Genomic DNA, 15,584 nt, shown 5'->3' with positions numbered 1-15,584 from the left:
CATTCAAGAGAAACTAGCTTATGCAGTTATACAAGCAGTTTACAATCTCAACCGGAGCTTGTCCCAAGGTTACTAATCAGAAGTTATGTTGGTCTGGAGATGGATTGTCTGACTCAATAAAGGTTCAAGCCAACAGTTGTGTTTAAGCTGCTTTAAGATATGCTGGAGGCTGGTTAGGCTCCCAGTTGGTCCAACAATCTAGGGAGCGTTAGTCCACCATGGAACTTGCATAACATAACAAAGGATCTGGTTCTTTTAAAGCTCCAATCAGAAATGCTGACCTCAAAGTCGATAAAAGACTATTCCACTAGGTTGGTTGGTTAATTTTAAAAGTGCAATTAAATTGCTTAGTACTATACAACAAATCAAAAGGATATTCAAAATCTGTTAGAACACATTCTTCCATCCGGAAGTTTTGAAAGCTACAAATATTGGTAGTTCTTAAGACTGGATTCATAACCATAAAGTTTAACAACTGGTGATCTTTTCTTTTGAGTTCTCTTTGTTTCATTACATTAAATGGTTGATAAGGTATTTCTTATCTTTTTAGGGAACACCAGGAAAACAGGGTTCAACGGGGCCACCAGGAGATAAAGGTCCCTCAGGGCCTATTGGCCAATCAGGTGCCAGTGGTCCAGTAGGTGAACCTGGTCCAGAAGTAAGTATTGTGGCCTAGTAACAGGCAAAAGTAACAGACTTGCTGTAATTATGGCCTAGAGTCATAGTTAGAGCTGGGAAAGACCTGCTAGTTCCTAGTCCATCTTTGGGCAAATGTAACATTGTTCCCTGCAACTCACACAGTCAACTAAGCATGGTCCTATTTTTACCTTTCACACTTCTAGGGCCCTGCTGGTAATGATGGTACTCCTGGACGAGATGGAGCAGTTGGAGAACGTGTAAGAATATGTTATTAGTGTTAAGCCATTGCTGTAAATCTCCATTCTTTTCTGGGTCTGTGGCAGATTCTTTCCCTTGCATGTCTCCTAGGATTCCCCATACAGAGAGCTTGTCGTAAATCCACATTCCAATCACAAACCAGGACTCTGATGGGCTGCAAGAGGACACAGATTTCAAAGCTGGGGAACCCTAGCTAAAACCGTCCTTCCCATGGGAGCTCGCTCTTGAGAGCTGACAGCATGAATATCCCAACTAATCGTAATCATTGTACTAAACCATAGAGATAGAAAAGTCTATTGATGTAGTCCGGTCCCATTTTTTAAATACACAGTAAGTAAATTGTGATGATTTGTAGGGGGATCGTGGTGAACCTGGACCTGCCGGTTTACCAGGTGCGCAGGGTGGCCCAGGAACTCCAGGACCAGTTGGCCCTACAGGAGAAGCAGGGCAAAGAGGTGAACCAGTAAGTAGGGACTTTATTTCAGATTTTTTTACTAGTTTCATGTATGGCTGTATTATAATTTTGGACATATTCTATGAAAAGATGTGCTATAAAGGTATGCTGCATGCTATAAAGGTATGCTGCATTGCTTCCCGTAACATGTCCATGCATTTCTGTGCAGGGCTCGCGGGGTCCACTGGGTCCACCCGGTCGTGCTGGAAAACGAGGCTTGCCTGTAAGTTCTGTGCAATTGCTTTACTGTTGCCCAAACCAAATTACTTTTACATTAAATGCTACCAAAAGGGCAAGAAAAGCTAGATTTAGAAGCTTTAGAGAGCTGACTCCTAATGAATAGTGAACATTTTCTGAGTTATATAATCCTTTTAGATTCTCCAACTGGTTGACTATGACAGTGCATTGTCTGTAAAACATGACTGAACAGAGGTAACAAGAATCTTCAAAGTTTCTTTACTTGCATGATGCAACAGAGAGTGGCCAAGCAGGTGGTATTTGGACCTGAATTAGCTTAGGTCTAGGGTTTGTGTTTCACAGTGTGAGGCCAAATCAGGATTTGGATTCAGGTTAGAATTTTATGATGCTGAAATATTATGTGTTGTTTTCGTGAGATTTCAGACTAAAATGGCAGAAATATTACAAAATCGGCTGTTCTCATGAAACACCCCTGAAATTCAAAGGGGGTTCAAATATGAGAATCCAGTTTTGACATTTCTAATCAGAAGACATAGGTGAAGAAGGAAAAGCAGAGATTGTTTGACGTTTTCTAAAAGTTCACTCTGGTTTCAAGATGTAGATTGTTCAGTATCTAAAACTTACTGAAAATTATTATAAATTTCAAATGCTGTTCTTAGGCTAGCATGAGATTTAAACTGGAAAATGTAATATTAAAAGTGTAAGCCAAAGAAATATTTTGAGTGATTTTAACCAATTTAAAAAGTTTAAAAATTTCAAGATCTTGGAGTTAAATAATTATGGAACAAACTCATTTGAGCAGCTTGAGTTCAAATATTGTAGTCCCTATCCAGGCAAAAATCCCATTGATGTTTCAAATGTAAGTTTACCTTAATAAAGACTGCAGGAGCCTTTGGGTATGTAGCTAGTTGTGAGAAGTGAAGACACTTTCCTTTCTGATACTGAAAAAAGAGGCCGGTAGATACAAACATGGAGATCATCTTTACTCATAACATTTTAATCCTCTCCATAACAATGCTTCCCACTATCAAGCATGGAATGAATATTGTTATAAGTATATAATATTATATAATATTTTCACTATTCTTAGTACCAGTATTTTTGAATGTATGAAATAGATAGGTAAACAGTAAGGATTAATTTTAATGTAACCAACTCTATTTTATTTAGGTATGTGGCATTTTCTAATATGTAAACACGGCCTGCTGCTTTCTGCCTTTAGAAGTGAACAGTGTCAGACATTAGTGTCCAGAGCAAAGTAAGGTTTGTTCTTAGTTTAGAATCCTCTATTTGACTGTTTTTGTATCTATAGGGTCCCCAAGGTCCTCGTGGTGACAAAGGTGACAATGGAGACCGAGGTGACAGGGGCCAGAAGGGTCATAGAGGTTTCACTGGTCTTCAAGGTCTTCCTGGTCCTCCTGTAAGTTGTTTTAGTTAATTAGCAAGAAAAGAAAAATATAACACATCTGTTAAGACTTTCATATTAAAAATGAACCAAAAGGGAAAATCTGCACAGTGTATTACAATAAATATGCTTTCCAGACAGCCGCTCTCTGGTACCCTGGCTGTCTGTAGTTTCCAATATATATATATTATACATTTCTAATATCAATGCAATAAATTGTCAAATTTACTTCTTGTTCCCCATTCATCAAGTAGATTTATGCAAATTATAACTTCATGTTAGTCAACCTGAGCAGTCTGCATGCTGCTGCTGCTGCTGTAAGCATCGGTGTTAATATTAATGTTAGCATACCAAATACACTAGGGAGTGCACAAACATATAGAAAAACATGGTTCTCTTCCCCAAAGAACTAACCATTTAAGAAGCAGTAACTTTTGTACACAACATAGAAATCTGTGTGGTCTCTGTTGATATTGGTAATTATAAATAATCTGTGATACTTGTTCCATGCACAGCCGATGCCACAGTATTTTTACTGCATTTGTTAGCAGTTCTGCTTTATCAAAATTATATAGCATGAACCAGCGTGCACCTGGCCCTGCATGTGTCAGAGGCTCAACTCTTAGTGTCCTTGTGCAGAGGCTGAGTGCAATCATAGTTCTTGTGATCAGTGAAGCAAAGCAAGCAAAGTGTTCAGCATCTTAGATGTTGCGCACCCGTCAGCTCCCCAAAATATTCCAACCCTCTCTGCCTCCTCAACAAAATTCCTTTGTCTTCTTTGTATTCACCTTGTTCTGTTAGTTGCAGTCAGTGGCTCTTGTTCTTCATCTCCAAGCATTCCTATTGAGTGTTTCTTCTAAGCTGATCCTGACCTTTCTTGTGTCCTCCTTCAGCGTCTTGAACCACCTTTTTCTGGGTCTTCCTCCTGGTCTTTGTCCTATCATTACTAGGGGCTAGTCACCACTTAACGTGGATCGACATTGCGGCGATCAATCAACCGGGGGTCAATTTAGCGGGTCTAGTGAAGATCAACTAAATCGACCACCGATTGCTATCCCGTTGACACCAGAACGAGAAGCATAAGGTAAGTCAACGGGAGAGTTTCTCCCATCAACCCAGCGCGATGTAGACACTGCAATAAGTTGACCTCAGGTTCGTCAACTCCAGCTACGTTATTCACGTAGCTGGAGTTGCGTAACTTAGGTTGACTTAGCCCTGTAGTGTAGATCTGCCCTAGATCTTGTACTCTCTGGCCAACATATCCCAGGTCTCATCATCTCAACAAACCTGTGGAGCAAAGAGCATAAACTACCCTGAAACTTAAAACTCTTCTAAAAGACACTTAAATACTACCGTGATTGGTAATATATAAAACAAAAAGATTAGTTAGTTCAGGTAAAATAGATGTAAGTGGCAACAGAGGGTCCTGTGGCACCTTTAAGACTAACAGAAGTATTGGGAGCATAAGCTTTCGTGGGTAAGAACCTGAGGTTCTTACCCACGAAAGCTTATGCTCCCAATACTTCTGTTAGTCTTAAAGGTGCCACAGGACCCTCTGTTGCTTTTTACAGATTTAGACTAACACGGCTACCCCTCTGATACTAGATGTAAGTGGGCATTGAGATTGCTCAGCATCTCATGGGCTCAGGCAAAGGGAATGAGTATAAGATTCTTGGATTGCCAATGGCACTGGACACCAAAGAAAGGACAGATCCATGGATGCCCCCATCCACCCACCCACCCGGGGTGCCCTGGCCCAGCGCCTGGGGGAGCACAGGAGCATATGCTGTGCTCTTTCAAATGGTATTGTAGTAGCTGTGCTCCTGCAGGAATTGTGCCTGTCTCATTTTCATCACCTGTATTGTAGCCAGTGACTGAAGAACCACTGTCCAGAAGTATGGGATGCTTAGTGAACCTTAAAAAAAATGTTTAGGTGCTCTTCTTGGCTGTTTTTAAATAAGCACACAGAATTTCAGATGCTTCTCAACAACCTATTTGAACTCTTTAAGGTCCCTCTCATGCAAACTGTGGAGTAGTATTGAGGGGAGGAATAGCTCAGTGGTTTGAGCATTGGCCTGCTCAACCCAGGATTGTGAGCTCTATCCTTGAGGGGGCCACTTAGGGATCTGGGGCAAAATCAGTACTTGGTCCTGCTAGTGAAGGCAGGGGGCTGGACTCAATGACCTTTCAGGGTCCCTTCCAGTTTTATGAGATAGGTATAGGTATATCTCCATAATAGAAGCCTGATAAGAACGGTCTTTCTCATTAAACTTTGTTCAACTTTGCAGTACTTTTTGATTTCAGCTGCAGGGTGGTATTTATGCCCTGGTCCTAGCCAAAGGCAAAAGTAAAACAAGCAGGCAAAATAACCAAACCGAAACTTCTTCCCAATTCAGAATCGCATCAGTTGGTTTTAGCTTTGGATAAAGATTCTGGCTGGTTCCTCTTTTCCTTTTATTGTTGTTATTAATATTGGACAATACCGAACTAAAGACTTTCTGTGCATGTAACCTCAGACATAATTTTGTGTATAGATTTGTACTAGTGTTAAAAACTTTACTTATCTTACTGATGACCATTGTTTTTGTGTCACCGTAGCAAAAGAGAATAATACATTGAGACTTAAAAGTGCACAATGATTGAGAACTCAGAGGGAAATTGTTACATATGTTTCCTGGGCACATCCTGGCTCACTTTGGCAATCAGAGCTTTATAGGTTTACACAACATTTCTTTAAAGATAATGTGATGTTTGATTTAAAATATAATAAAATTATCATTTTTTTCTGCTTAGGGTCCCATTGGTGAACAAGGCAGTTCTGGGATTCCAGGTCCTTTTGGCCCTAGAGTGAGTACATTGTGTTATATATAAGAATATGGAAACAATCAAATTTCTGTTTACAGTTCACTGTTAGGCAGATGACGTTTGTTGATCTTAGCCTAAAATAACTCCATGTAATGGTTATCTTAGGCCTGGTCTACACTAGCCCCCAAATTCGAACTAAGGTACGCAACTTCAGCTACGTGAATAACGTAGCTGAAGTCGACATACCTTAGTTCGAACTTACCGCGGTTCAGACGCAGTCCACACGCAGCAGGCAGGCTCCCCGTCGACTCCGCGGTACTCCTCTCGCCGAGCTGGAGTACCGCAGTAGACGGCGAGCGCTTCCGGGATCGATTTATCGCGTCCAGACCAGACGCGATAAATCGAACCCAGAACTTCGATTCCCAGCCGCCGAACTAGCGGCTGGGTGTAGACCTGGCCTTATTCTCTTTCACTCAAATAAATTCTATTGTTTAATAATTGATGTAGCAAAAGCTTTTACAGAAGTATACTGTGATATGGTGGTCCCTTCCTGGGCACCCTTTTGCGTCAGGCTATGGCATGACTGGTGTGTCTGCCTCAGTATCCCCTTCAGAATCCCCAGTAACTCCATTCCAAGCTCTTTTGCCTCACTAATACCACTCCTTTGGGTCCATTTATTACCAAAACACAGTCCACATAAGCCATAACAAAAGTCCCAAACTACAGTCCATCTCTCAAACCCCGTGCAGGTAGTCCTTCAAATCCCATATCCTGTTGCTATATCATATTGACATAGCACGTACCACATATCCGTGGTGACATAGCTCCAGCTCCTTCTGCCACTCCTAGGCTCCTTGTTAGTCATCTTCTGTCTGGACAGCCACTGCACACCTCACAGCTGGAGCACAACTCCGCTCTTCCTAGCAAGAACCCCCACAATCTCCCTGCTTGGTGATCATCCTCACCAGGGAATCATCCCCACCAGGGGAGCACTCCCACAGGCTCTCACACTCTTCCCCAGCGTCCAACCCTCCAATGTGGAGCCATCAGCAGGTAAGCCCCTGTGCTGGTCCCCTGCCTTCAGTCATTTCTGGCCCTTGGTTCTGGCTCTCCATCTTTAGAAGTCAGCAGGCATCTCCCTCTACTGTTCTCTTCAGCCCTCCTGCCTGGCTCTATGGCTTAAGGCTGGGGAAATTCAGAAGTACCAGTATATGGTAAAATTCAGCTACCTTCTAAACTTCAGACAAAAAACAAGTTACTACTTTTAAATTCATTACTTTAAAAAAATCATGGGATTGCTTCAGGAGGAGATGTTATTTACATTTAATATAAAAGGCATTTTAGTGATTGGCGAATGTGATTGTTATTAAAACCAATCTTTAATTCTCTAATTTTATTCAGGGCCCTCCAGGTCCAGTTGGTCCTTCAGGCAAAGATGGAAATCCTGGACCACATGGGCCACTGGGGCCTCCTGGTGTAAGAGGAAGTCTAGGAGAAGCAGGTCCTGAAGTAAGTTCATGGAAATTTGGGGAGATAAGCTGCCTTCTGGTATTATGATGTTAAAACTCATAGGAACACTCTATAAAATTGATCTTAGATTTATGAGTAATGCCTAATGACAGATCAGTGCTTCTTAACTACTTATAACTCCACAAATCATCTAGATGATAGGGTTTTAGCCATGACATTTGTGAACTGAAATATAATATGTTAGATGTTTCCATCAAAAGCTACTCTGGAAGTTAGAGAAGATGTGTTAGTTAGTTCTCTAGAATACACTTTCCAGTGAGCTATCCTGTCTAGTTCCGAATGACTCCAGAGATGGGACTTTCACCACTTCCTTGGGGAGCCTGTTCTACACCCTCATAAATCTTAGAGAATTTCTCCTGATATTGACTCTAATTGAGTGCTTGCTCATGTCGATTATATTCTAGGTGTGTGAGTGCCCACGTGCGCGGCCATTGGAGATTTTTGCCTTAGCAGTATCTGTAGGACCAGCTGTGGCACCCGTTTGAGTGTCGTGCTTATGTGTCAGTATATCAGGCGCCGCCGGCCCTACACCCTCTCAGTTACTTCTTACCTCCTTCTTACCGCACGTGGTGGTTAGTCGGAGCACTTTTCCTCCATAGCAAGGGCTAGTGGTTTCATCTCTTCTGACTTCGAGTCTTAGGGCCTTGTAAATAGTTGTTTATAGTAGTTAGTGTTAAGTAGTTGTTAAGTGTAGTTAGGAGTTAGAAGTTAGAGTCCCAGCGGGGACTTCATCCCAGGCGGGGCATGCCCCAGGCGGGGCATGCCCCGGTCTTCAGGGTTTAAGCCCTGTGCAGACTGTAACAGGCTTAAGCCTGTAAGTGACTTCCACAGCAGCTGCAGAGTTCAGAATTTTGAGTAGAGTTTTTATTATAGCTTGAATATAAAACAGATCAGATATGTAGCTGAGACAGTAAGGTGGGATATCTCAGACTATTATTTCTAGTTTTACTTTCTCTCAATACTTACCTCAGTTACAAATTCACAATAACATATTAAGAAATACATTTCTTACCATAATTCCTAGACACAAAATGCATTAGATTGGTGGGCATGCTTCTTGTTGGACAATTGGAACATTAGTTTTGAACTCTGGTTAATTACTATTAAAGGGAGTTTTACAGCCAAATCTTGGTGTGCCTGTGGTGGTACCACAACATCAGATTTAGAATTAGAAGCCACAAAATTCAAATCCTAAAGCTCAAGACTCTTTATATCAAGGTTTTGGTTTGACCCATTGTAGAGTGCATTATTCATTGTTTAACACCAACAAAGGCCCATATTTAGTACAGTATCCCTATGTACATGCTAAAATGCTTTCCTGAATTTGAGGCCAAAATGTTCAGCGCTGTACAAGACAAAGTTAGAGACAGTCTAAGCCCTGAGATGTGTGGGCCTATCCTCTTATCTCTATCCTTAGAGGCAGGAGTCAGCTGTGAAGTGTTGCTCTGGAACTTTTCCTAAGTTTGAGGGTGATTGGAGCTGAGATTTTGGCTAGGCTTGTCTTTTTAGTAACTATACTGTCCCATACCCCACTCTGTCTAATGAAAGGATCTTGTGTATCTCTATTACTACTTTTATTTTTAGGGTCCTCCAGGTGATCCTGGTCCCCCAGGTCCCCCAGGCCCTCCAGGTCACCTCACAGCTGCCATCGGTGACATTATGGGCCACTTTGATGACAGTATGGCAGATCCACTGCCAGAATTCACTGAAGATGAAGCAGCCCCTGATGACAACAATAAAACTGATCCAGGAGTCCATGCCACACTGAAGTCACTGAGTAGCCAGATTGAAACCATGCGCAGCCCTGATGGCTCCAAGAAACACCCAGCACGCACTTGTGATGATCTAAAGCTCTGTCATCCATCCAAGAAAAGCGGTGTGTATAAAATGCAACATTTAATAATGCAGTATCTGCACACGCTGCATTGTCCAGGTGTATTGCCATTCTGTTCTTAGGATCTCTGGGAAAACATGCATGATATAGGTTGTTTTGGTAATAGGTGTAGTTCATACCAGGTCTTTTGAATTAAGGGGCTCAAAAACCTCTTGCAAAAATGTTGTTTATTCTTCAGTATTTTATTGCATAAGGCACTTGGATATTTCACTGGAGTGCCACCCCTGTAAATGTGATCACACTGGAGTACCACTCCTGTATGTATGATCACAGTGATAAGCTGGTACATTGCGTGTTTGAGGCAATAATAATTAAGCATTGAAGGCTAAATGCTGCCCTTGGATGCATAATACATTCAGTTGCTAAAATAACATGGGTGCTTTACCCAGCATGATTTTGTATACCTCATTGTTCTTTGAATAGTGTGTTGGAATTACTCTAAGTTACACTGGCTCCCAGCACCCCATAAGAATTGTCTGGCAGCTAAGGATCAGCTAGGGAGAGGGCAACCCCAGCCTTTCCCCTTTTCCTGCAGCTGTGCCCCCTGTGCCAGGCTTGTCTGCTTTGTTCCATCAGAGTAGTGCCAAGGGGCTTTTTAATGGGCTTAAGCAGTGCTTATTTTGTGCCAGGACTGAGCCCCGGCACCTCTAGACTTGGCATTTTATAGCCCTGGCACCTCTGAGCTTGCCATGTCAGTTATGAAAGTAAAAAAAATGGCTTGAGCCCCGGCACCTCTTTCATTACAAATTAAGAACTGGGCTTAAGCAAAATTCTGGATCTAACTACCCCCAATTTTAAAGTGCTTAAAATACGGATCCAACTATTGTGCTTGAACTTATCTCTGGAGTGTACATTAAAACAAGTAGAGGGTTGTTACATCATGCCCAATATAGTTACACAAGTTGTTTTTTGATAAGTTAAACTGGTTAGCCATTTGAGGCATCAAAATAAAAGACATTAGGTAAATGCTGAGCTTGTGTTTTGTAATATCTAGAGAGAGTCCTAATTATAACTCCCTAATTAATTCAGGAATCTTACTAATATAACAGAGATTACATTTTTTGTGTTTTGTAGGAGAATATTGGATTGACCCTAACCAAGGTTGTGTTGAAGATGCTGTAAAAGTCCACTGCAATATGGAAACTGGAGAGACTTGTATTTCTGCAAACCCATCTAGCATACCACGCAAAACATGGTGGACTAGTAGATCATCGGACCGCAAGCCTGTATGGTATGGCCTTGATATGAACAGGGGATCACAGGTAACTAAGTATATTTAAATGGGATAAGAAAGGGGTGATAAAATTTTTAAACATTGATTTTTTAAAATTTAAGTAAGATATTTTTATTTAAATTAAATGCAGATTTGTTTTCAAAAATAAAGCCATTTAAAATTAAATTTGAAATTGACAGCCTGTGTTAAAGCCCAAACTTCTTATAATCTATTAAAATAATGGTAAGTAGTATATATTTGCTGCCAAGTTTTAAAGGAATACCTGGAACCATAGTTTGTTGAAGCACTAAACCAGCTTTTGACAACAGTAGCATCTCTGTAGATGCAGAGAGAATATTTTCTTTATTTAAGTTTATTCAACTATATCAGTTCAATAATTAATTCATTCAAAGTTAAGAAAATGATTGGGAGTGGAAAAAGCAGGAAAACTTGTTTTCCTCTTCCAATATATGAATTAAAAACTAGGTTTGAAAAGATGAGATCTACTAGTTTCAAATCTTGTTAGGACATAGTGATCAGAAACAATCAGTTTAATTCACTAACTATAGATATTTCCTTTGTTTAATAAATCAGTTAGTTTTAAATACAAAATATGTTTTGATTAACTTTTTGATAAACTTTTTTCTTATATATGTAGCACATTTAAGACCGTTTTATTTAATAAAATGAAATAAAATTTTGTTTTTCTACATTTTAATTGAATTTGAATTTCCATCCAAATAGAGCTTGATATAAATCACAAGTGAAAAACCAATCAACTAATAAATAAATGCATCATTCACCATTTTCTAACATAATAAAAATGTAAAAATTAAGAATATTAATAAATGTAAGTTAAGCTACATACTTGCTTAAATAAATGTGTACAGATATAGTGTATTCTCGTAGTTAGCAAAAAGCAGCACCAACTCCAGTGTGAAGGCTATATTTAGTTGCAAATCAACATGTTTTAATGATTACCAGACAATGAAAATCGACTTGTCTTTAGGAAAATAACTAAAAAATACAAATGGAAAACATGAGAAAAATCAAATATTTAAATCCAAATTTCCCACTTGTTGATTTAAATTGCTTTGATTTAATTGAATCCGCCCTGTGAGGAGGCTCTTCTCCGGATTCTTTCTTTTTGTTATTGGATATTGCCTATTATTTTGAGCAGATCATGCCATGATAAGAACTTTATAATACTAGTAGACAGACTGTCTGATATTTAAGTTGTTACTTACTTGATTCAAATATATTGTTTACTCTTCAAAAATATAAAACTTCCTTCTGTATCCCTAATTTAGTTCCCAAAAATCTGGTTTCACAAACAAAATGTTGGAATCAGAATGCCTAATCATGCAGTCCCTATGCAGACATAACTCCTGTTGATTATGTTTAATCACAGAATCCGTGACTTCCAAAGACCTTGGTGACTTCAACAAGCGCTGCCTGGAAGCTGCAGGGTCCCCTGCCGGCTGTGGAGGCAGGGAGCTTGGGGGGTACCCCTGCAGCTCCCAGCCACCGGGGGTGGCAGGGGGGAGCCCCGCATCTCCCCGCACCACAGATGGCAGGGGGATCTGCCACTCATGGCTGCTGTGGGTGGCAAAGAGGACCCCCGCTGCAGGGAACCTGGTGGCAGGGGGGACCCCAGCAGCTCCCAGCGACGGCGGGCAGCAGGGAGAATCCCCAGAGCTCTGGGCCATTGTGGGAGGCAGGGGGGACCCCTGCAGCTTGGAGCTACCAGTGGAGGGGGACCCTGTAGCTTCCAGCTCCCCCACCCCAGCTGTCCAGGCTACCCATTCTGTCATGGGTATTTTTAGTAAAAGTCACAGACAGGTCACGGGCTTCCGTGAATTTTTCATTATTTCCTAAAAGTACCCATGACAAAAACTTAGCCTTAATTATGTTCACATAACATCACCATGCAAAATACCAGGCTTCCAGAGTGAGCTTCAGAACTCTCACCCTCTGGGCCACTGAAGATCATGATGAAGGATTCCTGTGAAGGGCGTTAAAGGCAGTAGTTGCTTTGGGTGCTAGCATTTTACAGTAGGTGTTTAGCATTTTACAGATTTGAGAATATTTAATCCATGATCTGATGCTGGAGGGGAGGTAGATTTCACGACCAAGAACAATTGTAAAAGAATATTTAATATTCTGACAACACCTTTAGATCTGATAGGTACCCAGTATAACCTTCATAATATTCACTTGCAAACTCTAGAGACTGGTAGTTGAAAAGAAATTCCCAGACTTGACTGATTATAGCTAGCATATGTTATAAGAAGACACTGCAGATAGAGAAGATTTTCTTCATTCTGTGTATACTATCTGGTTTGTGGAAAGTATACATTTTCCAGCCAATATTAAATTACATTTTCTACATTGCAGTCACTCAAACTATATGAATAAAATGAAAAATATATAGGAAGGGAAAAATGCAGAATATTAGCAAAATGTTGGCTGATTTTTGATTATTCACAGAGAAGAGTGCAAATAGCTAACAATGTTCTATAAAGGTCACAAGATATAAGCATTCTTTCTGCTCCAGTCTAAGTAATGTGTTCTGATAAAATCTGTAGTTAGATTAATAAATTCAAACTTCTTTGGTTACTATTGATATTACTGAATAAAATGTATGTAAAATAAGATCCTAAAATTCCAATAAAATAGTTACATTTTTAAAATGTTTTCTATGGTTGACATTTATTATATATATTTGGCTGCTCTAGTGAGCTATTACATTTAATGTTAGAGGCATTGACCCTGCTTTGAATTTCTCAGGTTGGACCTTTTGCCAATTCAGAATCCTGTTCACTTTGGTAGGGATCTATTGGGATGTGCATGTGGTTCTCAGTGCAGGATCGGGGCCGTAGCTAAAAAGGTGCTATGTGTTATGGCCAACATTTTCCAAAGTGGCCTCAGTTTCTGGGTGCCTAGCTTGTAGCAAATTACTAAAGAATTCTAATGATTCTTGGACTTGCTTGTCTGGAAACCATTAATATTACTGACATCCACAAACTTTATATGAATTCATGTAACCTGAGATAATCTATCTTGTATCTTTGCAGTTTGTCTATGGAGACAGTGAGTCACCAAATACAGCTGTCACCCAAATGACCTTCCTGCGCCTTCTGTCAAAGGAAGCCTCCCAGAATATCACATACCATTGTAAGAACAGTATAGGGTACATGGATGACCAGTCTAAGAACCTGAAGAAAGCTGTAATTCTTAAGGGTGCTAATGACCTTGAGATCAAAGCAGAAGGAAACAATCGATTTAGATATACTGTCCTTCAGGACAGCTGCTCTGTAAGTTCTAACTTTTCAAAACTGATTTCATCAAGTGTTATAGAGATAAATGACTTTAATATTTTCAGATCTTTCTCAAGTTGGAAAAAATCCACAGAATTGAACATTTCTAATGTAATAATACTACAGAAATTCTTCCTGGGTGTCAGAATAATAGGATTTACAGGTGGAAAAGACATTTTGGTCCAGATTTTCAGAGCTGGATACACACAATTGAACTCTAAACAATTTAGAGGAATTATTACTTGTTACTATTATTATTATACAAGGTCTCTGTCTCTTCTTCCCTCCTTTCACTCTCCATCCCCTTTTGCTACTGTGTGTGATCATCCAGAGAATCCAGATAAGTCCAAAATCAAATGTTTCTGTGCCAAGTAAGTAGGACCGTAGATACTGTGTACAGTTGCTAATCCTTTGGTACCTCTACTTAGATTGAATTGGAAAGGAGGGATCTTCTAGAGAGAAAGTCTACAGTGTAAATAAGAAACAGTTTAGATCATAGAAATGTAGGGCTGGAAGGTTCTGAGATTGCTTAATCTGGTTACTTAATACCATAAGAGGAATTTAATCAGGCCCTGCCAATTTATCTAAATATTATTTAACCTGTTCTTTCCCTATTTTGGTATGCATTCATTTCCCCCCGTTGTTAATAGTAATTGTGTTGAGTATCTGGTCTTTTTAATGAAGACTGAAGCAAAATAGGCATTAAACACCTCAGTCTTTAGATGTCATTAATTATTAGCTCTCCTTTCCCACTAAATAGCAGGCCTACACTTTCGTTTGTCTTTCTCTTGCTCCTAATGTATTTAAAGAAACTTGTCTTATGACCTTTTATGTCCCTTGATAGGTGTAACTTATTATGTGCCTCAGCCTTTTGGATTTTCTCCTTAGGTGCTTGTGCTTTTTTTTTTTTTTTTGTACTCCTTAGCAATTTGTCCATGTTTCCATTTTTCATAGGATTTCTGTTTGATTTTCAGATGGAGCTGTATTAGCCTCTTACTAGTCTTTCCATCTTTTCTTCTCATTAGCTTAGTTTACAGTTGTGCCTTTAATCTTGTCTCCTTGAGAAACTACCAGCTCTCCTGAACGCCTTTTTTCCCTTAGATTTTCTTCCTATGGGACCTTACCTACCAGTTTCTGTGTTTGTTAAAGTTTGCATTTTTGAACTCCATTGTCCTTATTCTGCTGCTCTCGTTCCTTCGTTTCCTTAGACTCATATTTGTGCTGCTCTAAATTTCCTCCTGCACCATACCATTTTCAGCCTACGTGCCCAAATCCTCCTCCTGCACCATACCATTTTCAGCCTACGTGCCCAAATCCTGGAATTCTGTATAATTTTTTGAAATGTAAAATGAGTTTTCATTTTGGAATGAATGAGAATACGCCCCCACCATCTCCAACTTTACTTTCTGCTTGTTTCTTCACAGAAGTTTAGCCCAGTGTTTATTATATGTAGCAGTACAGTATTAATACATCAAAAAGAAATTTCTTTTACTTTCAAAATTAATCTAATTTTATGGCAGCAATATTGCTATTTAAGATTCAAGACTGAAGCTGATGACTCAAATGGGCAAGCATTTTTTTTTTATGAAAAAGCTTTAGTAAGCAATGTGCGGTACAAGAGGACATGCATTGTGCAGTAGAGGTACAGTAGGGTCCAACTGGACTGTCTGATAGTATTGTTGGCTTCTGCTGGCATAACATTTCCCTCACTTGTTTTTCAGAAACGTAATGGGAACATTGGCAAGACTGTCTTTGAATACAGAACACAGAATGTGGCACGCTTACCTATCATAGATATCGCCCCAGTGGACATTGGTAATACAGACCAGGAATTTGGCATTGAGATTGGGCCGGTTTGTTTTGTGTAA

The 15,584-nt window shown here is 40.0% G+C and overlaps 1 protein-coding gene across 1 annotated transcript in view; it reads left to right on the top strand.

The window, feature by feature from the left end:
* COL5A2 (collagen type V alpha 2 chain) overlaps positions 1-15,584 on the top strand; it is a 173,457-nt gene extending 157,873 nt beyond the window's left edge. Inside the window, exons 44-54 of the mRNA XM_065413206.1 lie at positions 551-658; positions 843-896; positions 1,253-1,360; positions 1,521-1,574; positions 2,862-2,969; positions 5,748-5,801; positions 7,161-7,268; positions 8,874-9,165; positions 10,258-10,445; positions 13,474-13,713; positions 15,438-15,584. Of these exons, the coding sequence (XP_065269278.1) occupies positions 551-658; positions 843-896; positions 1,253-1,360; positions 1,521-1,574; positions 2,862-2,969; positions 5,748-5,801; positions 7,161-7,268; positions 8,874-9,165; positions 10,258-10,445; positions 13,474-13,713; positions 15,438-15,584 (1,461 nt within the window). The remainder of the gene's footprint in view (positions 1-550; positions 659-842; positions 897-1,252; positions 1,361-1,520; positions 1,575-2,861; positions 2,970-5,747; positions 5,802-7,160; positions 7,269-8,873; positions 9,166-10,257; positions 10,446-13,473; positions 13,714-15,437) is intronic.

This window comes from Emys orbicularis, chromosome 11, assembly GCF_028017835.1.
Source record: "Emys orbicularis isolate rEmyOrb1 chromosome 11, rEmyOrb1.hap1, whole genome shotgun sequence".
Taxonomy (NCBI): Eukaryota; Metazoa; Chordata; order Testudines; family Emydidae; genus Emys; species Emys orbicularis.
Note: the sequence above shows the minus strand (reverse complement) of the source record. Positions and strands in the feature narration are given on the sequence as shown.